Source organism: Dendropsophus ebraccatus, chromosome 3 (genome assembly GCF_027789765.1).
Source record: "Dendropsophus ebraccatus isolate aDenEbr1 chromosome 3, aDenEbr1.pat, whole genome shotgun sequence".
NCBI lineage: Eukaryota > Metazoa > Chordata > Amphibia > Anura > Hylidae > Dendropsophus > Dendropsophus ebraccatus.
In genome coordinates, this window is record NC_091456.1 from 32820823 (window position 1) to 32846772 (window position 25950).

At 40.6% G+C, this 25950-nt stretch overlaps 1 protein-coding gene across 1 annotated transcript; it reads right to left on the bottom strand.

The window, feature by feature from the left end:
- Nucleotides 1–1729: 1729 nt before the first annotated feature.
- On the bottom strand, nt 1730–25950 carry CRYBB2 (crystallin beta B2). Its single transcript, XM_069964105.1, has 6 exons — nt 25823–25950; nt 24767–24841; nt 15985–16103; nt 9259–9391; nt 3528–3670; nt 1730–2055 (listed from the first exon to the last, which is right to left on the bottom strand). Exons 2-6 carry the CDS (start codon nt 24818–24820, stop codon nt 1887–1889), a joined length of 618 nt encoding a protein of 205 aa, XP_069820206.1. The 5' UTR covers nt 24821–24841; nt 25823–25950; the 3' UTR covers nt 1730–1886.

Consider the following 25950-nt stretch of genomic DNA (forward strand, 5'->3'; position numbering starts at 1 on the left):
TAAATTTTAATCCAGCTACATTATATCTACCATATTCTACTCCAGTTACTGTTTAAAAACAATACCTTAGAAGGAACCCATCACTATGAAAGGGTTACCTAAGGTTTTGGCATCATGTTATAGAGCAGAAGGAGCTGAAAAGATTGATATATATCTTTATGGGAAAAGATTCCACATACCATGTAATTTGTTGAAGAGTCCAGTCCATTGAGTGCAAAAGAAGAGCCCGTGGAGCCTCATCAAAGAGTCTCGAAACACAGGACTAGCCAGACATCCCTCCGGGAAGGACCCAGCCAAGGGGTGGCTCCTGTAAGGAAACCACCAAAACCACCATATTAAGTGGCCCTATAAGTCAATGTAATGACAAGGGAAAAGCCAAGGCCAGGTATCCATCCACATAAAGCTGTTTCGGGGTTGCTCCCACCTAGCCAGAATCCTGCTCCACACTGATGAGGGGCAACACCCCGAAACAGCTGTATGTGGATGGATACCTGGTCTTGGTTTTTCCCTTCTCATTACATTGACTTATAGGGCCACTTAATATGGTGGTTTTGGTGGTTTCCTTACAGGAGCCACCCCTTGGCTGGGTCCTTCCCGGAGGGATATCTGGCTAGTCCTGTGTTTCGAGACTCTTTGATGAGGCTCCATGGGCTCTTCTTTTGCATATTCATGTTTCCCAGGGGGCAATGCACCTAGGACTTCACTGCTTTGAGCGCTTTCACTAGCAGCCGTCAGTGTTGCCGTTTGGCTGGCCTCCCTGAGATCAGCAATCTGTTTCTCTTACAGTCCATTGAGTGACAGCGCCCACTGGACTCTTTACTACAGAATAATCAGGGATTGTAATCAACATGTTTTAAGTTACACTGAAACTTTTCCAAAAAATATATAAATAAATATGCTCAGCTCTTGCTGCTCCATAACATGATGGTGATAGACTACACAACATTGTCATGATGACAGGTTCCCTTTAACCCCTTTGCTTCAGTCATAAGGCTATATACGTTTCTACTGCCCATGGCCATGCAGTAGGGACATATATGAATATTCCTATTGTGAGGGGGATTTATCCATAGTAATCACAACATTTTAGGAAGTCAGTGACCAATCACTTTCCCTGACAGGCGGAGGAATAATACTTACCTCCATCTTGTCAAGTCAGCAATCGTCTTATAGATCTTCCTCAGGCACATAGCATTGATCAGTATAAGCAATCTAATGATTGCTTATATAAGTTTTTATATAAGAACCCCTTTCTTATTCTACAAATAAAAATATATGAAAAAAATTATAATTCTAAACATATTTGGTATTGTAGAATATGGAATTGTCCGATTTATTAAAATATAACAAGAGAGGAGAAAAAAGATAGGGGAAAAAACACCAGCATTGCTGATTTTTTTTTTTTAAATATATATCAGAAAAAAATGAATAAAAATATTAGATAACATTTCCATTCGCACCAACATGGTACCCATATAAACTATAGATCATGGCGCAAAAATAAGCCCCCCAACCAGCCCTGTAGGTGGTAAAATAAAAGCGTTATGACTCTTAGAAGGTGAGGAGGAACTCTTCTTCAGTGTGACCTGGACATCCGTTCATCGTTGACCTTTGGTCATAAACGGGTTAAATACTAAACTGGTTTCCATAATAATCCAGTGGATCAGCTGTTTTCATCTGAACATTCTAGTTACTGGCGGAACGTGAACAAACATGAAGTCAGCAGGAGTTTGGAACTCAAAGCTTTTATTAAATTGCTTCAGCAGGTTTAGTCACACAGTGGCAGGCGGGTTAACCGTGCCATGGGGAAAAAAGCAGCAGATCATGTAAAAGCCTTTCGGTATCTCTTTCCTGTCAGTGACTCTAGATAGAAGAAGTGTTTCTTTTTAACTGATAGGGTGGAAGGCTCCCCTCTGGTGCCACTGCATATCACGGATGCGCCTCACAGACTGGATCTGGGGGTGCTGGGCGCCAAAATCTGAGCTGTCTTTATAATCCCCCTTCTCAAACAGGTACTGGTAACCTCTGTAACCTGGGTACTGATAGCCAACCCATCTGTAAAGACATTTTCAACATATTAGAAAGCTGTATACAGAAAATCAGTCATCTTCATGGTAATCATGGACCAAAATGGTACAACTTCTTTGAAGGGGTTATCCGGGATTAGAAAAACACAGATACTTTCTTGCAAAAACAGCCCTACCCCTGTCCCCAGGTTGTATGTGATATTGCAAATTATCCCTATTCAGAATAGAACACATCCAAACTGATGAAAAGGGGGTGTTGTTTATAGAAGAAAGCAGCCATGTTTTTTCTAAGACTGAAGGTGTCACTTCTCGGAGAGCCCCTTATTACTGGTAGCATTTAGCCTTCCCTTTTGTCAGCATAAGAAATTCGAAAATATGCAGAAGAGAACATTTAATGTCTGGCAGCCAGCGGGAGGGGGGGGGGGGGGGGTAATTTGATGAGTAGAAAGAATATATCTCTTTCTGTACCCACGGGGTGAGCGGTGGCACAGGCCGCAGGACCCCCACCGGGATTTCCAGCGCTGACACTGATTGACTGGCCACTCAGCGAGTCAGTGACTGGGACAGGACACTGCTTCAGTCACTTATTGGCTGAGCGGCCTGGACAGGCCTTTTCCCCCAAGTAATGACTAGGGATAATCGAACCTCGGGATTTTGCAGGTTTGATCGAATTCAAACATTCTTGAACCTGCAGCATTTGATTCCTGATGCCTTCCCGGTCCGTGGGAAGGGAGGAGACAGCCTGAGTACCGCCTGGAATTCCGGGATACAGCCTATTACCTAGACTGTATCCCGGAATTCCAGGCGGTTCTGGGGCTGTCTCTTCCTTCTCCACGGACTGGGAAGGCATCGGGAATCAAATGCTGCAGGTTTGAGAACATTCGAGTTCGATCGAACCTGAAAAATCCTGAGGTTCGATCATCTCTAGTCATGACGCCATCAAACCTCAAGGGAAAATGCCTTCCAGCAGTCCAGCTACTCACCACGGGGAGAGGTAAGTTCCTACTCCTGATCAAATCCCCCCCTGCCCCTGCTGGCTGCTAGATTTTAAAAACGGCAGAATTTCTCCTTTAAATCTGTCATAATTCCCATAATAAATTACCTCTTATATTTGAAAATTACCCTCAATTGTTAAACTCTGTTCTGTGCAAATATAGCATGTTTTCCACTAACACAGTATAAGAATGCTTTAACAGTTCCTTGTGTAAGAGCTGAAACTACATTGACAGTATTATTTTATCCCATGCATTATTTCAGATGAACACATTGCATACAAGTCTGTTCTGTTTGATCCACTGCTGTACCCTATGCTAAATACTTATCTCTGATGTTCAGATGGTCCCTAGAGGCCAAATACACGACATATGTTGCACGACTGGATTGAAACAGCTGTGAAGAGACTGTACATTTCCCTTCTGCTCTAATTTTTGTTCATAAAAAGAAAGTCCAATTTAGTTTTCGTTAGAGAGTGTAACATGGGGCTGACCATGGCTAACTTACGTTCCACTTTGTACTCTCACAGAAGACACTTTTTCCTGGTAGCCATGAGCATGAAAACTTGGGACATCATCATCAATGATTTCAATCTTCTTCCCAGTGAAGTTTGGGTTCTCATATAAGACAATCTTATGTTCCTGGCTATCCTGGAAATGATCATTTAGAATCCATAAGACAATGCTTGTAGTAAAATTAAAATATTTTTTTCAGAAACAATAAAATATCACAACAAACAGAGAGAAAACAATGGACATGCTTCACTACAAGAATATGTACTTGATCACCATAAAAAAAAAATTCCATTAAAAATGCCATGAAAACCTTTGTGAGAAATCAGCCTGAGGGCCTGCTTACAGTATGAGTATCATTACAATATGAATCTTTCCTTACAGCATTAAAAATGTCCCAGTGTAAAAAAGTTCTAAATGATCCAATGATCCAAAAAAAAATATGAATTTTGCCGATCATTAGAAATTAGAACGAGCCAAAATTCACAAATTGAGATCTATTACAAACATTGCCAAAAGTTGCACAAGTTTGAATACACATAAAAAAAAGAACCTATGCTTACCTGTCCAAGCTCCCCCGGTGTACTTCTGTGCCTCTCCGCTGACCCCCCCCCCCCCCATCGCACCTGCCTCCAGCCTGCTCAGCCAATCACTAACTGAGACTGGAAAGTACCATGGTCAGTAATTGGCTAAGCAGGCTTTCACTCCCAAGACAAGAGTGACAGCTCACTCAGCCAATCAATGGCTGTGGCGCAACAATGCCGGGGCCAGTGATTGGCTGATGGGGCTGTCACTTTCATCCTGCGATCGGCAGGGGACACTGGGGGGGTCGTGAACAGGTGAATATTGATGAGCCATCGTGCTGAACCACAATAAAACAGCTAAATACCTGCAATCCTTTAGATATTTTAGTGTTATTCGTTTAAGGTTGGGTTCGGACGAACTTTTCTCCAGTTCAAAGTTCGCTCATTTCTACTGATCATCAATACATGCAAATCAATGTTATTTGTGAAGCTGTAAAATGTAATCATCTGACTTTCCCCATTAAAGTACATTACAACCATTCTAAAACATGCATTTTCCGTTGGAATGAGTATGTATACTAAGTATGGAAGATCACTTAGTAAAGGGAAAGTACATCAAAATCTGTGATCATTTGTCAGTGGTTTAAAGATTGGGAAATGTATCATTTGCGACTTTTCTATACCTTGTTTCATGTTTGCACTTTCTCCTTTATGCCAGTTTCAAATATACAAAATTGTTGCATGATGTATAATGAATTTTCAGGGTTTTTTTCAATTGACTTTTTTGCCCCCCCTTTGTATGCCACATTGTGAAATTTATATGCTGCTTTACAGATAGCAAATATAAAAATATCAGAAAGAGAGTGTGAGTTTTTTTTTCTCCCTTATTTTGCTATATGCATGTATTATTATTATTATTATTATGTTTTTTTATTATGTTTTTAAGGATTATAAAAGTGCTTTAATTCCACTTGACATCTCTGAATGTTAAAGCATCTGCTCCCAGTCAGGACATAAAGTTTCTATGGGCTAAAGGTATTTGGGCTTTTGAAAGGATACAATTTTTACAGGTTCCTATCCCAGTCAGTGTTTTTTCTTCCTGCACAAACTCAGATGCCTAAAAAGCATCCTCTGAAGAACACAATATTAACAGGCTGCCACAAAGTCACCAGTCAGTACATGATATACCACAAGGTACGCATGGTTCTATCAACACACTGGTCATTTTAGCCTGGAACATAACAAAGAGCAATTGGAAAGACTAGATAATTGTACTTTTGTTCTATTGCTCGGTTTGCAGGCTAGTGGATGAATGAATACACAGAGCTATATGTAAGATAAGCAATAGAAGCATTGTCTCCTCTATGGGACACGCCATTATAAGAAATAATAGACTACCATATAAATGTAAAATCATTAGAGCTAGAAGTCCTCTAACCCAGTAACCAGACAACAAATACAAAGATAAATGGATTGAAGATACTGGATATAAAGAAGGCTATAAAGGTAAGTATTCATACAATAAAACACCGTACTCTAGTGGATATTTTTTAAGAAAAAGGGCTTTATAAAATCTATAACATAACTTATTTAATATTTCTGCCTTGTACTAAACTTTTTTTCACTCCTCCTCCACCACCACTATCACTGAGCTCCAGTTTCAATGCACAGCCATTTTGAGAGTCGGCACGAGGCACTGCCCACTCAGTGGCCACATCCGTGCAAAACCTCAGCCACTCATTGGCTGAGCAGGCAATGCCGATTCTAATCCTGTGCATCAGGACCAGAGCTCCATAATAGCAGTAGTGGCAGCAAGGAAGGTAAGTATAACTTTTTTATATTTACCACCTGTCTTTGCACATTTTCTTAAAGAAAAAAAATAACTGACAACCCCTATACAATCTGCATTCTCTACATTATATGTTTTTAGACTAAAAATAATAAAAAGATTTATTATGAAGCCATAGACTGTCACGCCTTTGCTTGTTTGGAGCTCGATGCTGCCCTTGGCAGCCAAGACTGCACCTGTAGTTATAGTTTGTGTTTGAATTATATGTTTTTGCATTTGGCTGAGCTCTGTCTGAACACTTTCCTATTCCTTATGCTCTGCTGATTGATTTATCTGCCACACCTGTCTGTTCCCTGTTGAGTTCCTTCTGGCCACTTTAAAGTTAACCTCTGTTTTGCCTAGGTAATTGACATCTCTTTTCACTCACTCTTGCTGGATTCTGGACCTCTGTTCCAATCATGTTCGGGACCAGACCCCTGATATCCTATATATACTTCCTCAATCTGTTAACCCTTTGCAAGCTATTAGTCTTCTTTGTAATGCATGCTAGCGTATCTTCTGTTCCCTCTGTTTGCTATTTCTGTTATACATTACCTCTCAATGCTCCTGGTCTTCTCCTGCCCTCTGCTTTCACTCCCACCGCTATGGCTGCAGCTTCAGAACAGCCTGTCTAAGCTGACAGGCCACTCAGCCAATCACAGGCCGGACCGCAGTGGCCAGTGATTGGCTGAGCAGCCGTTAATTGCTATTACATGTAGAGATCCACTATTAGCAGCCAATGATTTTAGGTCAGACCTAAAGACATGATCGACCAATGATCACTGTCTCTATTACACTGAGCAATAATTGGCCTAATTTACCTGATTCGGACGATTATTGTTCCGTGTTATGGGGCCCTTACAATAGTTTTTCTGCAGTAATCCATGAGAACAAAATTACCCATGAAACAGGCGCACAGATATATAGCATTAATCTAAAGAATTTTATAGACACCATATTATGAATCCATTAATCTCCATTATAGTCATGGATAAAGATAACAGCAGGGCTGGTTTATTTCTTTCCCTGACTATAATGGAGAGAAAAGGTATCTGAAACCATTCCCTGATGGTAGTGCCGCAACTTCTTCCTCCTTGGTAGCTATAGAAACAAGTGAGTTTATGCTTATTGCATTGCTGGTCACCACAACGGGCTATTATTATGGATGGTTCTAACAACACCCTGCTCATGGGTCCCATTGAGATAGCAGGAGCAATAGGGATGTTTATATCTACTTGTAAAGATAACCTGTATAGCAGAGATAGTAATTACACAGAGATTTTCTCTGAGGTTTGGCAATATTAAGACATCCCATTACATTTCATGCAAACTGCATTGTTATTCCACAACTCCAACTAAACACATAGACACAATCGATCATCAGTACATTCGCTTTAAGCATTGCACATGAATACACATGCGCAGGAAAGCTGGTGCCGCAGTTCTTTTTTTGAAACGGGGCCCGATTCCTGCATAGGGCGCCGTTCTATTGCCGGGCACCAGCCGGGGGTGAAGCACTGAAGGCGGGCCGGGCCACCCCCAGTGTACTTTGTAATGGGGGCAGCTATTTTGCCTGAGCTGTTTTTAACATAATTAAGTGATATGCTTTACAGCAAACTCCATGGATATAGACGACAATAGACAGGACCTGTCACATTGAAATGTACATTGTGTACTCTGTGGCCTTTGAAGAGATAATTCCACAGGGATCTGCTATTGTCTTATACTGATCTATTTACTGGTGTCACCTTTTAATGCAGAGTAGACCACTTTACAGAAGTGAACTCCTTAACTCCACAGACAGAACAGGAAGTCTGAGCTTAATTTAAGGCTGCGTTCACACTTCATATATTTCAGTCAGTATATGTATATTTCAGTCAGTATATTTCAGTCAGTATTGCAACCAAAACCAGGAGTGGATTAAAAACACAGAAAGGATCTGTTCACACAATGTTGAAATTGAGTGGATGGCCGCCATATAACAGTAAATAACGGCCATTATTTCAATATAACAGCCGTTGTTCTAAAATAACAGCAAATATTTGCCATTAAATGACGGCCATCCACTCAATTTCAACATTGTGTGAACAGATCCTTTCTGTGTTTTTAACCCACTCCTGGTTTTGGTTGCAATACTGACTGAAATATACTGACTGACTGAAATATACGTAGTGGGAATGCAGCCTATATAGGCTGTATTACACGGCCCGACCAGTCAGCTCAGCACTCGCTTCCTTCTCATTCCCTGAGTGCTGCACTGTGCACACTGAGAGCGAGCGGGGAGCAGCAGGAGGGGCTGCATGAACGATCCTTAGATTGCTTGGGTTGCCCATAGAAGTCAGTGGCGGTCTGCTGCCTCTGTCTATTACATGAAGTGATGCCCAGCAAACCATCGCTGCACACATTGTGATCTTGCAACATGTTTAAAGACCACGATCAGCCAACCTCATGCATGCCGTTGCTTTTCAATGTGCGCTATTACACTAAACGATTGTCAGTTTGAACGGTTGGTTATCGGCCAATAATTATTCAGTTTAATAGGGCGTTTAGACTAAGGGTCCTATTACACAAAGCAATTATCAAGCCGATTCAGGCAAATATCGCTCCATGTAATAAATACAACAATAAGCCAAAGAGCCGGTCATTGTTGTTTTCAAAAATCATCGTCTTCCAGACACTCATCACTATATGTAATATTGATGCGCAGCCGATGGCAGATGACACTGTAAAGTAAAATAAAAAAGATTATACTTACATGTCCACACTCCCCATATCCTCCTGGCTTTTCCCTGCTCACCACAACCGCCACTGAAGCTTCTGAAGCTGTCTGTCAAGTGACAGGCCATTCAGCCAATCACTGACTGCGGCCCTGTCCCATCTTAGCCAGTGATTTGCTGAGTGGCCTGTCACTTCAGAGACGGGTTTAGAAGTTCCAACAGCGGCTGCGGTGAGTGGGAAACAGGCAGGAGGACACCAGGGAGCATGAAGAGGTAAGTATGTACATTATTACTTTCTATATACAGCAAGGGCTGCACAGACATCACTAACGATATATACAGCCCTTGCTGCACAATCATCAAGCTGTTTAATAGGTTCTGTAAACGAGTGCTGATCTAGCAGATCGGACCATGTAATAGTGGTGAGAACTAAAACTTCATAATATTTATACTATAAAAAAAGTTAACTGAAAATTTAGAAAGAAAACGTATGTTTCACATAAATATTTGATTTAAACTATAGGTCATTTTCTTGTGACATATTCCTCTTAACAGAAGCACCAAACACCTGGATTGATTGACTCTCGGAGTACACAGTATTGCACAGAAAAGCAATAGTACAGCTCATAGCATCTTTAGGCTGCCTTGTTTTCTTACCACTTTGATTGGTCTGAGGGAAGAGATGCTGTCGCTTCTTCGGCTATTTGTCCAGGAGTCCCAGCGGGGGTATTCTCCTTTCTCGAAGACAAATTGTTCTCCCTTGCAGTTTTGTTGTTCATATCCTACCCAGCTATAAAACAAAAGGAAAACGTAGGCTGCATTTTTTTTAAATAAAAAAAAAACCTAAAAGAAAAATCAGCTTTGCTGAATATGTTCTAAGATCAAGAGAAGCATAATAGGAAATAATATCTGGTGCCGCTGCCTTATAACCCTTATTACAGCAGCATGTAGCTGTTCTCCTGACTGTTTGTATAGGATAAATAGATTTTTTTGTATTAACGACAATACACATATGGATAGACCACATGCTTAGTTTACTATGCAATATCTCTATGGAGTTTTAATATTTGCCTAAAAATACGATTTTATGTGAAATTTCCATAGTGTGTATGCTAGTTTCTATTATGGAAATTGAACTATGAGTCTCTATCTTGACCAGAAGTGAAGGGAATGAATTTTCTTGCAAATGCTTTAAAGGGAATCTATCAGCAGATTAATCGATCCTGATAGGGCTGGGGACAGTGAGACTGACTCGTCCACCCGCCGCCTCCTGCAGAAGGCCTACTAATAAATATTCATCTCGCCCTTTGTAGCGAACAGCAGCCAAGTGTGATGTCACTGCAGAGGGCTGGATGAATATTCATTAGGAGGCGTTCTGCAGGGGCCAGTGGGGGTGGATCAGTGCGCTATGGAGTAAAGGAACACCCCTAGTACACTGAATGGCTTTATTTACATAAAGGTTATGTTTTACCCATATAAAAATATCCTCACTGGCCCCTGACCATTACAATACATTGGCCTATATAAACAATAGAAAATACATAGAACACAAACTAGACGCATATATGGATGCATGACATGAGAAAAACAAAGGGTAACCTATGACCTTCTAGCAAACAATATAAGAACCCTCATCACATACACGCTGTAGTAAAACTATTTTACTCTCTCTACGGCATTGACGAAATAAGAGATCTGGATTTAACGCAACCTCATGTGTTCCATTGACAAACCAAAGAGAAGGGTTTGAGTAGCCTTACCAAGGAAGGAAACCTGGTTTAATAACTAATATAGCAACGATTATCTTCAGACCAAGTGTTCGGACTTGAATTTTAAAAGGACAACTTTGGGCTATTTTTCTGCAATGTTTTTTATGCAAAATAATAGCCATTCTAGCCTTCTAGACATTTCTTAATACAGTGTGGAAACACCCTTAGTGTTAGCTTTTACTAAGCTCTTCTCTAGTGTGGGTGGAGACAGAGCTCTTTGATGGCTTTTCTATACTACAAACAATCAGAAAATGAAAGATCCTTCTTTCCTACCTCCTTTTAACAAATCCTCAAAACTACAAGAGGCATGGAGGACATTACAGAGGAGTAATGAGCAGTGCAAGCTTGGAATTAAATTCTCTGGTGAGATAGTAAGCCAGCAGTGTCTCTCTCACTCCAGTTCCCTACCCCTTCTACCCTCTCGATAGGATTCTATGGGCAATAGAAAAAGAAAAAGGCAGAGCAAATAGTATCTTCTGTACTGGTTGGAAAAGGCTATGAAACTGAAGTGAAGAAAGTGAAGAACATTTTTCTTTGATAAGATATATTTCAGTTTATATCAGCTTGTACCCTCAATACATGCATAGTTTGTAATGACAGATACACTTTTTACGTTAAAGGAATACTCCAGGTTATTAGGAACACCTATTCAATAACAGGCTTGTCCATTTTTCTGCTTGCGGACATAAGGAACAGTTTGCACAAGGATGTCCTCCATACTTGATCCATTCCTGTTGAAGCTGCTCCATCAATTGCACATTTAAGAGGAGTGGAAGCAGATTACACTAACCATCCCAGCATATTCACAACCACATTTATTGGGTTTACAGTCCGATTGGGGGTCGAGGCAGTGGAGAAAATTCATTGCCATGTTCTTCCAACTAATCCTTTGTGATCTGAGCCCGATGACAGTAAGCACTGTTTAATTGAAAGATTGCACTGTATTTGGGAAAGACCTTCTAAAGATAAAGGTGCTGACGTCACCTAACAGGTCCTTATAGCGTTAAACATTCATGAATGTGGTATCACAGCCAATGTTTCTAAGGCATATCAGGAACGTACTTTCCAGACCATGACAGCACCTCCAGCAGCATATTGAACCCCACAGGATATGACTTTATGTTGTTTACACCAGATGTAGTCCCAGCCATCCATATGGTTCAGCAGAAAATGGGACTTGTCACTCCAAATGACCTCCTACCATGTGTACAAGGTCTATTGATGCCTTTTCTTGGCCCATGCAAAGAGTTGTTTGTGATGATGCAAGGCCCTCACATGGTATTTGCCTAATAAAAACACCAATGCATCCAATGTCTGTTGCATGGTTTATATGGGAAATTGTCTTGCTTGCCTCCTGTTGCACTGCTGGGTCAGTTGCTCCACTGTGGTATGTGGTGGCTGAGCTAACAAACATGTCGGTTGACACTCTCCTCTTGACGATGCATGGCTTGCTTCTCTTTGATCCTCTGTCAGATGTCTGTCCTTTGATCATCTAATTTTGGTACGCTCTTGGCATCATGAATTGAGGATAGCCAACAAGTGTGGATGATTCAGAAATACTGGCACCGCACCTCTGAGCCCACCTCACCATTTTTATCCATGATTGGCAAATGTTTCACCTCCTGTGCGGAGAAGAGGTCATTGCTTCTGGTCTATTGGCAAGCTGTCATCACGTGGTACCGTGTATTGGTTGTAAAATATCAAGCACCAGCTTGACAAACATGTCAGTCAGTGTTTGTGCAGGTTCTAAAGCAGTGAGCCCATCAGAGAATCCTCCGGTCCTCTGGTGGGCCAGTCCGCCACTGGATATTGGCAGGTCCGTATGCACAAGCTTGTTGATAGTTTCCCTTTAAATGTTGAAAATAAAAGCAACTGTTGTGAACTATAAATAGTCCATAATCCATAGCTGCAATTAGTATCAAGTACTAAACCCATGAATGATGTCACAAATGCTTGCTGCTTATATACTGATTATAAGTAATCTACAGTAAGCTGATAACGTAAAAGGATTTCTTTCTGGATAATAATATACACACAACTGACCCAATTCGGTGTGATGCACACATATGGTTGCCTTGCACCTGGAGGGCCTGGGGGCCTAAATCATGTCATTAGTCCAAAAACTAGATGTATTATCTATCGCATTTATGGATATTTAACCAATGCTGTCAGTTTAACTATTAATTTACATACATTATGCTCAATATGGCTGATTAATTTTTCACACTCTATTTTTGTCATTTTCCAAAACATTGTTTTTTTAAAAAATGTACGTATTAAAATAAAATGCAAAAAAAAAATAATTTTTTTTTTAAAGAAAAGCTGTAGGAATTAAATAGCTTAATATAACAGTATAAAAGAGCAGAATAAGACAGAAATATCTGTGAACACTAAAGAACATAGGAAGTAGTGATGAGCAAACAACCCGATGTTTGGTTCGGATCCCGGACATGAACATCAAAAAAAATTATCATGAACAGTTTGTGTTCACCGAACATTCACAAACAAATAACGAACGTACAGTAGAAGCGTACGTTTTGGTCTATGCATAGCCTACAGATTATCAGGTGCAAAGCATAAAATACGTAATAGCGTAGCAATTACGAGGGGCGTAGCATTAGCGTATCTTTAATGCGCCTGTGCGTGTATACTGGCAATCACCGGCACACAGCAGAGCCAGACAAAAAAAAATTATGAAAAAAATATATACATAAATTAACCTGAAAAAGGACTGTTATGTTCTAAAACACAATTTTACAACCCTACTCGATCAGCTGACTAACTATCACTGTGAATATTGCTGCCTAACTAAATTCAGACGCTGTCCCTGCTCGTTTCACTTTCCCTACCGAACGGCACAAGAATCTGAAAAAACGGTGAGGAAATTTCCCTTAGCGTCGCATTTTTATAGCATGTACGTAACGTATGTAATGACGCTAATTGCTAATCGTACAGCCAATCACAGTAATGCCAGTAGTAAACATGGCTACTACATTACCTGATGTGCCCTTCCTTCCCCACACATTCTTTCAAATTGGTGGGAGAAAACTTACTCAGTTGCATACATCGCAAGACAAATGCTTGCATGTTCTAATATGTTCGAAATTGATCCTTATAACCATTTCAATCATCTAACAAATTGTTTGTGATTGGCAAACATGAACAATTAGTGTCATGTTCGTACGAACATTTACGAACATGTTAGCTTATTACTAAGAGGGCTTTATAAGAGCCAGTTTATTTGGCAATCAACAGGATGCATATTTCCCTTTGATCTACTGTATATTCAGATTGCATGATTAAGAGCCGAGTTGGCTCGAAACGCGTTGGAAGTTCCTTTTAAGAATTTTCTAATAAACGTGAATGTTTTACCTGAGCTTAAGGAATCCTGTTGTTCTCTATGTTACTAAGAGGGCGTCTATCCTTACCAGATTTTAGAATATACTTCAGCTACAGTTTGTGTTGGGATGGGTGATGGTTGGAAGTAAGATTTGAGAACATCTTTGAAACCTTTGAGTCAGGTCAATTAAAGTCAGGAGTTCTGGGAGGCCTTCCCTCCATAGAACTATTAACCAAGTCTTGACGAAGGTTGAAAAAATTACAGGACAAGAGGGAATGCTTGATATTGCATCATTACGTTATAACGGTAACACGGAGGAGGCGTATGAAATTAAATCCTGAATATATTAAAATATAAAGAAATTAGTAAAATCTCAGATGTGTTATTTAATGGGAAATTAAGAGACTTCCAGTAAATGATGGACAAGTTTAACCTTGATATTAGAGATAATGAGTTTTACAGCTCATACATGTTATTGGAAAAACTGACGGTAGGGAATGTCAAATCCCATCTTCACTGTCTAATCTCAAGAAATTAAAGGGGTTGTCTGGGCTGACCTTATTTTACATATTATGCTGACAGATATGTAGATTAAGAAAAAAAAAAACACAAAAATCTCAGTTACTTTCCTCGCTTCCCCATCGTCCCTGGAATCCTGAAGCTCCAGTCTCTGCAATGCTTATGGCTCTGTAGACAATATGTCACAGCCCCTGAGGCCATTGATTGAGGGGCCTGAGCAATAGCGGGAGATTTATCAAACATGGTGTAAAGTATAATTGCCTCAGTTGCCCCTAGCAACCAATCAGATTCCACCTTTCATTCCTCACAGATTCTTTTGAAAATGAATGGAATCTGATTGGTTGCTAGGGGCAACTGCATGTATGTAAGTTAACCCCCAGCGGCCGGAGCATACATCACCTCCTCCCCGATCCGGCTTGCTTTGGGGGTTCTTGGCAGGACGTCCCGCTTAGCTAATCAGTGGATGTGGCGGGGTAGAGTACTGATTGGCTGAGCCGGACCAGCAGGCGACGGGAACCCCCGAAGCAAGCCGGAGCGGGGAGGAGGTGATGTATGCTTCTTAAAGTGGACGTTTTAACCTGCTATTTGACAAGTAAAAGATTACCATTTTGCAAGTTAAAGTGTGATATAAAGCTAGTTTGCATATACCAATATTATTATTATTATTTTAATTCTCATACTTTAAAACAAAGCCATACTTACTTGTATCCAGGTCTAGTCTCCTGAAGGCAGATTTTTGGTCTTGTGCTGGCTAAAAAAAAAAAAAAAAAAACTATATATAGGAAGTCCGGTCATCTGCACTCACAGAGAAGGCAGTCATGTGATTGATTGACACATCTCTTTGTACTGGCCGGGACTTCATGTGTTTAGTCTCTTTTTTTCAACCAGCACAAGACTAAAAAGCTGCCTTCAGGAGACTGGACCTGAATACAATGGATACAAGTAAGTATACCTTTTTTTAAAGCATGATAACAAAAAAAATAATGAATATAAATTGCAAATATGCTTTATATCACATCTACTGTTGATTTAAATTTGAAACTTTTAATGACAGGTACACTTTAACCCTGTCTCTGGCTAGTTATTTGTGAGCCTTACCATAACCCTGGCTAGTTATTTTATGAGCCTTACCATAACCAGACAATGACAACTTAAGGACTACACCTCATACTAGGCCTTCACGCCACACATTTCCCCAGGTTGGTGCAGTAGCATATGATAAATCCTGGCCTGACAATAGCACAGTATTGCTAGTATTACTTCTTTGTCTAGTAGCAACAGTAGGAGTAGGAAGTGTTCTTCCCCTACTACCTCCATTCTCCACCTGGCTGCCACATAAAGGGCTAGTGGCTGTTACTCTATAAACCAATATACTGCTGTAACTGCTGCTGTAACTCAATAGGAAGAAAGAGAGGAAAGCATGATCTTCCTGGCTACAGTAAACTCTTAAGCTCCGAAGCTACAGTGCACTAAAATAATAATATATATTTTATAGCGCCAACAAATTCAGCAGCACTTATCACTATATCCTTTAGCTATTAGACAAACCGCACATTAATTTAGGGATGGTTTGTTAAAGTAGACCCACAGAACTGGACTTATGCTACTCTTGACAAGGGCAGTCTCTTATAGTGTCATATTAACTTTCAATATCCAAATTTTAAGTCCAATATTTTGAGGGACACTGTGAATGACAGTAAAAAAAAATGGTCACAACAGGATTTTAGGCTTATTGAATTCTTTTCAGATACATACGGTCCAGAGTGCACGAGAATTGAGCCAACTTTCTCCATGCCAGCCTCTTTCAGATTAGTACAGGGTCCACTGAGTTCATGGCAGCGGCCTTGGAAGTTTTCTTGCTCAAAGATAACAATCTGTAAGTTAGAAGCCAGAATGAAAGACAACACAAATGCACTAGTCACAGATAAAATACACTATGCATATATTATGATCCGTTAGAAAATTAAAAAAACAAATTAACAACAAAATCCCATAACATAGGTCTATATTGTCCATCAGGATTGCTATTCATTCATTTTTCTGAAACATATTGCATAATATTATGGTATCACACATAATAGCAAAACTAAAGACAGTAAAAATATTGTTTAGAACCAATGTATAAATATTGATGTATAAGTCCAGCGAGAATTTTTATTAAAGTATTGTATTGCCCCCCTAAAGTTATACAAATCACCAATATACACTTATTACGGGAAATACTTATAAAGTGCTTTTTTCCCTGCACTTACTACTGCATCAAGTCCTCACTGCCTGGATAACATGGTGATGTCACTTCCTGGATACCATGGTGATGTTACTTCCTGGATAACATGGTGATGTCACTTCCTGGATAACATGGTGATGTCACTTCCTGGATAACATGGTGATGTCACTTCCTGGATAACATAGTGATGTTACTTCCTGGATAACATGGTGATGTTACTTCCTGGATAACATGGTGATGTCACGACCCGACTCCCAGAGCTGTGCGGGCTGTGGCTGCTGGAGAGGATGATGGCAGGGGACACTGAGGGACACAGGGCTCTGGAGGGACACTAAGCATCCCTCTGCCATCATCCTCTCCAGCAGCCACAGCCCGCACAGCTCTGGGAGTCGGGCCGGGACATCACCATGTTATCCAGGAAGTGACATCACCATGTTATCTAGGAAGTGACATCACCATTTTATCTAGGAAATGGCATCACCATGTTATCCATGAAGTGAAGATTTTATCCAGTAGTAAGTGCAGGGAAAAAAAAGCACCTTAAAAGCATTTCCCATAATAAGTGTATATTGGGGATTTGTATAACTTTTCGGGAGCAATACATTACTTTAATAAAAATTTTCATCGGACTTCTCCTTTAATGATGTGCATTCAGTCTGAGTGCCTAGGGCAGCATTAGCTGTATATACAGTCCTGTATATATAATAAGGGTCTCTACTAGAAGCACAAGGCATATAAAAAAAACTTCTAAAATAAAGTGCTGCTGCTGTGCATAAACAAAAAAACACCCTGCAAATATTTGGAGTATTACTACTTAAAGAGGACCTTTCACCCCCCCCCCCCCCCTTTGCCGGGGCAGGGCCTGGCCGAACCCCCCAGTGGAGCACCATATACTTACCCTGTGCACGAAGTCCCGCTCCTGGACCCGCTCCCGTTGCCGAGATATCGCTGATCAGAGATGAGTCCGACGCTCATAAAGAATGATGGCTCCATTCATTCGCTATGAGCGTCAGACTAATCTCTGATGAGCGCACACTGGGCTTCCGATGGCGATATCTCGACAACGGGAGCGGGTCCAGGAGCGGGACTTCGTGCACAGGGTAAGTATATGGTGCTCCACTGGGGGGTCGGCCAGGCTCTGCCACGGCACGAGGGTTGATAGGTTCCCTTTAAAAGAGAGATTCTGTAATTTTTATAATTTCCCAGGAGGGAAGGGGAACATAATAATCAAATGTTATTGCCCTTAATGCGTCACATCACAACTACCCAGCTGATGGATTGCCCCATCAACCAATCAGTGACTGCAGCGTTGTCTGGCCCCAGTCACTGATTGGCTGAGCTGGCAATCTATCAGCTGAGTCATGTTGTCACTGGAGATGGGGATCTCGGAGCCCAGCGGGGGTCCCAGAGCAGTGAGAGTGTGCTTCGGAGGCATGGGGGGAGGTGAGTAAAGTTTTTTTATGTTCCTCCCTACCCTTGCTGTCCATGTATTGTGTATCAGAAATGAAGCCCCACATGTATCATTGTCCTCTGACAGCTTCCTCAGGGGTTTTATAGGATCATGCAAGATGCAGAAATAGGAGCAGAGATGATTAATTTGAATGATTAATGATTAATTAAAATGTTAAAGTGATAGCAACACATTATTTAGGACAAGTTTCTACTATATTATAGACATTGTGAAAATCTCACAATAAAGATACCAGGCATCTTCCTGCTCATCAGATGGTGGATGTCACTTTTACATGGGCCTATTGAGCGATAATCGGATCATGTAAAAGGCCCTTTACATAGATGGATTGAGCCCAGATTTATCACCAATCAAACATTTTTGGGACGAGCTGGGATGCCAGTTTCGGCAACCTATGAGTGTGGAGGATGTACAACCCCAGCTGTAAGACCTGTGTGCAAATGGGACACAGGAAGCCAAAAGGAACCCGTATGCCTCAATGTCCAACCATATCTCAGTATTTCATTTATTTAGATATTTTTTTGTCAATGAGTGTAAATTATGAGACTAATTACAAAAAAAGTAGACAATCCTAAATGTAATGGTATTGTACCCATAACTGTGTCTATGTATAAGTAATATATTATTACAGTCTGTCCAGGCACATAGGATGCAGATCCAGAACCAATATGAATTATAATCACAATACAGTGGGGGCCGATCTACCTTATAAGGATATTATGGTCAGAAAAAAAGCAAAAACTGACAGCACCTCTATGCCTCTGTTCACACTGTAGGTTGCACACTGCATGTGGCTTAAGTACAGACAAAAAACAGAAAGTGCAACAGCGACCTACAGGTGCAAGTGCTTACCATATATACTCCCTCCGGCATACACACGATAAAAACCTGCTCTATACATATTTTTAAAAAATGAAGTCTCTGAGGACACCTTAACGTGGTGACATGGTGCACTTTGTTTGATCAAATAATTTGCTAAGATTCTCATCTATAGGGTGGGGTTTTATCCTGTGTACACTGGGGGAAGTATATACTGTAAGCACTTGCAACTGTAGGTTGCTGTTGCACTTCCTGTTGTTTGTAGGATATTATAGTCAGATAGCAAATAGTACAATGGAACTGCCAGCTCTCACATTATTGTTTGCTATTTGGCAATAACATTCTCATGTCCTGTATGGTTACCTTTAATCTGTCAGCAGCAGGGGCAGAAGGATAATTAACTTATATAACTTGGTTATGTGTTTTAATTGTTTGGGTAAAAAAACACGTCGTCCTTTAACCCCTAGGCGACCTAGGATGTACCGGTACGTCCTGGAAGTCAGTCCCCAGACGACCCTGGACGTACCGGTACGTCCTGAGCTATGAAACACGCTCCGGAGCGCGTGGTATCATGTTGCTTTTACCATATAGTGCATTACGTAGACACAGGAACCCCCCAAAGGTTACCATATTGCACTCTTTTTTACGATTTCACCAATTTATATCTTCATAAATAATATATTTGGGATTCCATCATACATGTTATGGTAAAATGAAAGACGCCATTACAAAGTACAACTATTCCTGTAACAAATAAGCCATTACATGGCCTTGTAGATAGAAAACTGAAAGTGCTGGAGCTCTTAGAAGGGGAGAAGGGAAAAACGAAAGCGCAAAGATCAAAATTTGCGCGGTCCACTGGGTCATTTTGGGTCTGGTCCTCAAAGGGTTAATGTCCATAATTGATTATGAACGTCCAAATAATGAACATGCTGATTATTTACCACCTACTTTTGCAAAATACAGACTTTTTTCCCCATCTGTTTACACATTGTTTTAATTTCAATCAAAATTACGGTCAAATTTAGCTTTTATTTTACTGGGTGTGAACTTAGCCTTAGGGCCTGTACACACAGAGCAAAAAAGGCGGAAATTTGAAGAGGAGTCCGCTTGAAATTCTACCTTTCCTGTGCACCTCCAATCTCCGCCCAAAGAATGGACATGTCCATTCTTTGAGCAGAGAGTGGAGGCACACGAGGCATGGCTATGCATGCTTAAAGGATTTGTTGTATGTAGAAAACCTCTGTCCATATGCCCTATTAAAACACATGGACCTTAAAGAATAGGACCCCTCATCTGAAAACAGATCTATGAACCAGAATAGAGAGCTGCTGCTTAGGAGCTGCGGAGAATAAATCACTCTGTGGTGGCCACAATTTTTGAATGAGTTGTTTGAATGAGTTGTTTCTATAAGTACTAGGCATCTAAATGTGGGATCATTTCTTTAGGTCTTTGAAGTGGTATTCTTTCCAGTCTAGAGAGCAGGGGAGGTGTCAGCAGAGAGTACTATGTCAGACTGGAGAGAATACACCACTTCCTGCAGAGCATACAGCAGCTGATACATACTGTAAGACTCAAGTTAATTACAAATCTCTGTCCCCAGCTGATTTGAAAGAAAAAAAAAAGTTGGTGAACAACCACTTATAAATCTTATAAATTCTATAGTTGCCTTGTGGTAATGGGTAAGGCGTATTTGTAATTTTACAATAAGCGTGTGTGTAAGGAGCAGTACTAAGTCTGCCCATTATTTATCTTGTACATGGCATTTTGCTCCTGCCACCCCATAGACTTGTACTGTGCTTTGAGCCAGCAAAAGTTGTTGAACAGCTGATTTTCAGAGAGGATAACAGTCTAGCAGGGAAAGAGGAAACTTGATAACAGGAGAAGGAGGTATTTTTTGTCTGATAAGATATATTACAAAGTTTGTTATATTTGCTTGTACTATTTATCTATGCAAAGTTTGTGGAAATTACTATTTAAGATAAGAATATGTAAAGCTATTATCCTGATCACTTATGTAATAGAGATGAGCGAGTACTAAAATGCTCGGGTGCTCGATACTCGAGGCGAATATTTCCCGATGCTCGGGTGCTCGTTTCGAGTAACGAACCCCATTGAAGTCAATAGGAAACTCGAGCATTTTTGCAGGGGATCAAAGCTCTGCACAGGGAAGGTTGCCTGAAAACCTGGAAACCTCAGAAAATGATGGAAACATATCAAGAAATGTAAAGTATAAAACAGAAAAGGCATTTAGCATGTTCTCCACTTATGTTCTCAACCCCCGAAACTCTACCACCACCACCATCCCAAAATGATCCCCTTCCCTACTTGGCATGCTTTACTTTCTTCATCTTTCTTTATGTGTGTTATCAGGAAGTATCCAGTTTTGGGGAGAGTATTTTTTATATAAATATTCCCTCCTTACTCCCTATAATCATCAGCAGTTAATAAACATGGCAATAAATGGAAAGCAAATATTGTACATTTTCTATGATCTAACTGCGATGATAGAGATCACACAGAGCATTATCTTCTGCATCTTATATTGCATGTTATCGTATACGAGGCAAGTCCAGCTTCCTGTTTCCTTTGTAAACTATGAAGCTTGACAATTTCATTATCATTTCCTGGGCTTTTATCAGCACATAACATTCATATTGAATATTGAGAGAAATGGAACCAATGCAAGTAAGACAAATACTAAAAAAAAAAAATCACATATATATAAAACATCCCAAACAACTGCACCCTAAAAAACATACAGAAACTTCATTACTGCTAAAAACTCTGAAATAAAAAAAAAAATAAAAATGTGTATGTATATATATATATATATATATATATATATATATATATATATATATATATATAGTATATTTTGAATCATAACCTTTTGTTATTTAAATGTAGTGTAGGTTTTGGACCTACATTGGTTTATCGCAAAAGCACTTACACAATATAAAAACCAGATGGTAAAATGCCTTGATCTGTTTAGCTGGCAATATACATAATATATACAAATCAGGATTGACCATTGAATGTCTAATGTGTATGTCCCGACTGTACTCTGATGGCAAAGAACCACAAAAAGAAGCAATGACTTGCTAAGTTTCAATGTAGTCAACCGTTTGTCTTCGGGGAGATACAGTATGTGTGGAAGACGTAGATCACAGATGCTACGAAGCACGAAGCTGCGGGAACTCCCACCTTCATGTATCATTATGACGCCAGGAGCACTGAACCTATTCAAGTCTTCCAGCTACTGTAAAGACACAGACGCATGGCCGGCATATTATATATAAATGTACACTGAGAACAATTTATGCTAAAGATGACTGAATCTAAACCAGCAGGTCAGGCTGACTCCCTAAAGTGTATGTTGGTATAGAAAAGGGTTGGGCGTGCTGGATTTTTGCTGCCAAACCCTTTTGTTCTAGGAGAGATAAACTGGAGCCAGAGCAATCTCACCCCTTCTTTCCCCATAGACAACACATGACTATTGGCCCATGCCAGACTGTGAAATTTAAAGTGTATGACCAGTTAAGGGGCAGCATGGAGTAACACATAGATATTTTTTTGTAAATTTGTTAAGGCAGGGCTCAAAAAATAAAAAATTGAGTTCATACCTCCTTTAAATGCCTGCAACTGTTGTTATTTCTTTTCTTTTTTTTAATCCCAGCCTGGCCATATTTACTTACAAATTAGACACTAGAAACCCCCGTATGGTCCTAATATAGAACCAACGTTGAGGATGACCTAGGCCTGCGGGCAATAATTACCCTGGTGACACTCTCTCTTCCTGCTCTGCTGATGAGGTTCTGAACAGAATGCCGTCTCGGTAATTGGCTGCAGTGTGTTTGGAATATCACCAGAAGAATGGGTGCAGGGGCGTAACTACCACCGTAGCAGTCATAGCAGCTGCAACGGGGCCCACAGATCACTCCTGCAATGCACTGGGCCCCCTTGAGTCGTCATAATTTGCAGCACCCAGTGGCCGAGCAGACCTTCCAGGTTTATCAAATGTCCCTTTAACTGCAAGCATTCCTGACAAGTGCTTGCAGTTATGCAGTTATGACTACACTTGACGGCTTAGTGGTCAGTTGGGGGGGCAATCAAAAGTTTGTTATAGGGCCCAGCTATTTCTAGTTACGCCCCTGGATGGGTGCGTCATCAGGGGAAGTTACTGGAGGCACCAAAGTGGACCAGAGGGCCAGTTCTTGACCAGATGAAGTGAGTATGCTCTACTTTAATATTTTGCAATTCTAGGAGGCTGTATTTTTATAATTAAATCAGATTAAATTCCTTTAAGTGTGACCCTGATGGAACCTGTATAAGGTATATATGCAGATTTACTAGGGTGAGTCTGTGATTTATTATTCACTATGATGAAAACTGTTTCTATTAGCAATCTTGTTGCATACACCACACAGGCACATATTAAAGATCATTTAAAAAAAAAAAAAAGGAAAATAGTATTCTAGTCACCTTACCCGAGGACCTATACAGTGGTCCCTAAAGCTACAATGACCTTTGGTTACAAACCTGTATGACTGATTGGCTGTCTAGTAGCGTCTCTCTATATTACAGTCTGGTAGAGTACTTAAAGCCCTATACTGCCCATTACCTGGGCCAGAATGAGTGGACCTTTTGGACACCAGGTGGAGGCCCTCCATTGGCTATGATTTACTTTTAGTGTTTTGTTTTCCGAACTTGCTTCTCCTGTCTGATATTGGGTTTCCCAAATGATTTATCAATCTGGCACAATTCTGGCACACAGGTAATTATGGCACAATGTGAATTTAAAGTGAATGTACCATCAGGTAGATCGGTTCAAGTTTTTTACATTAAAGGGGGACTCCGGCGGGGGGGCATTTTTTTTCCTGGGACCGGGGAGGAGGTGGTTGAGGGAAACGACGTCCGCTCACCTCCCCGGTTCCAGTGGGTGGGTTCCGGCGGGTCCCGCATCGCGGCGCTCTGGTCCCCGGTGCCCGGCCGCTTTCTGGTGTCTGACGCGGGCCTGAGACGATACGTCTCAGGTCTGCTTAGCCAGTCAGTGACAGAGGCGGGATCTGAGCGGACTTGAAAGAGATCCCGCCTCCGCCACTGATTGGCTGAGCGGACCTGAGACGTCAGACCGTGATGCGGGACCCGCCGCTGGAATCGGGGAGGTGAGTGGACATCGTTTCCCTCAGCCACCTACTCCCCGATGTCAGGGAAAAAATGACCCCCCCCCCACCAGACTAACCCTTTAACGTTTGGCACTATGCTTCAGGCACCAGCCCGGCTTGAAGTACTGGGGGCAGGGCCACCAGCCCACAGTGTGAGGAACCCCCCTCCTCTCTGTGACGTGGCTCCATTAGAATCAATGGAGTCACGTGACAGAAGGGAGGGGTTTAGTCACACTCCAGTGCTTCAAGCCAGACAGGTGCCCGGGAATAGGCCACCGCCGTGCGCAGGAACCGGGCAGTGGTTAAAAAAAACACGGCACCAGCATTCCCACACCAGCGCCAGTCTATTAATGTAAAAAACTTAAAGTTTTGTACTTACATGAACGATTGGCTCAATTCTGGCACAAACTGTGGCACACTCACATAATGTCAAAATGTTGCCGCAATTCCTGATAGTTAACAGTCAGATTGACAATAGTAAATCAGGACCACTGTATAGCTTTAGCGCTCATAGCAATATTATGATACTCTGCACTGAAACTATGGGCACCTAGTAAACTATACCTGTTATAGGCAAGCCTCAAAACTGTAGAAAAACACCAAGGCAGCAAAGAAATAAAGTATATCAGACCAGGTAGCAAAACTCCGGAAGAAGCTACGTGGAAAGCGTATGTTGGATTTGGCGCACGGACATGCAATAATGCACTAAATGTGCATATTACTCTGCGGTAGTGTGACTTATGACCATCAAATAAAAATCCAATCTTAGTAAATTCACATAAGAATATACAGAATAAAATATAAGATTTATAATCTGTTATGTATAGCGGGTACTAGGATTACTGCACATACCTTTGAGTTAAGTTGCTGTTGTTTCGTGGCTGGTGTCTGATGGTCAGATGCCATTGTTATGCTGATGTTTTGTTCCTGAAAACATACACAATCAGAGGAGACATAGCTATATATATAATACAAATAATTGCTTTCTAGACAATTCTTACATACAACTGCAATAAATAGACCACTGCTTAGTCATACATCAACTGATAGCTAAGCTTTTTGTGGCTATGGAATGAAGTTCAAAATACTTATTAATATTTTTTTTTTAAAATACATAAATTACCAATTTATCTCTCTGTTAAAGGAAGCAAGATTCCTGTCCAAAACTGTTAGTAAAGCTTCAAGAATCGGCCAGTGACTCCTTGCCACCAGCAACGTAAAGATGTCTTATAGTCTACGTTACTCATCAAATAAGAATATTAATGGAAAAATCTTCACTATAACACAATGGTCAGACTTATGGTCACCTTTTCCTTCTATGCCCATATCCATTCAAGCTTTCAGTGAGTTATTCAACTATGTTATCCTGACTTCAAAAACTTAGTACCATTGTGCCCCTCTACACAATATGGAAACAGGAAATAAATTGTATATTTTGCATTTGTTTACAACATAAATAAAGAATTGACATAAAAGATACAATACAGTGAATCTGCCTCCCAGTCCTCCCTATCAGTCTATATTCCTAATAAATTAAGCATTTATTCTATTTAACAGCATGCAAATATTACCTTCACCTACACTAAACTAAACAGCAATAGACCTTCTCTATTATGATTCTTACATAATTGAAATAATTTTAGTAACACCCTGTATGAACTCCAGCTATACCTAAATTATCAATTGACTGCTGGTCTAGTAATGTGTCCAAAAAAAGGGGTTTTATATAAACTTATAGCAATATCTATATTGTCTACTGTATAACTTTTTTTCTTTTACCACTAGCTTCTTGATTTAATTTATTTGCCTGTAGGTTTTCTTAGAGGGATTATGCCCATATAATATACAGAAATGTTCTGACTTGGGAATTCTTATTATTTGGAAAACCAAGAATGAATCAGATCTTACCCGTATGCCAGTACCCGCTTGTTCCAGTAAAGGGCCTACAGCTCCTGGTTACATTTATACTGAACAGGGACGGGAGAATAGTGCCAAGACTATTTACAAAATAGTTCCAGCGTGATGCAAAGCGATAA

Coding starts and splice junctions, on each gene's coding strand:
- CRYBB2 (XM_069964105.1), bottom strand. CDS start 24,820: ATGGCATCTGACCATCAGACACCAGCCACGAAACAACAGCAACTTAAC. Junction 16,104..24,766: donor AACAGCAACTTAACTCAAAG/GTATGTGCAGTA, acceptor TCTAACTTACAG/ATTGTTATCTTTGAGCAAGA. Junction 2,056..3,527: donor GTGAGAGTACAAAGTGGAAC/GTAAGTTAGCCA, acceptor ATGTCTTTACAG/ATGGGTTGGCTATCAGTACC.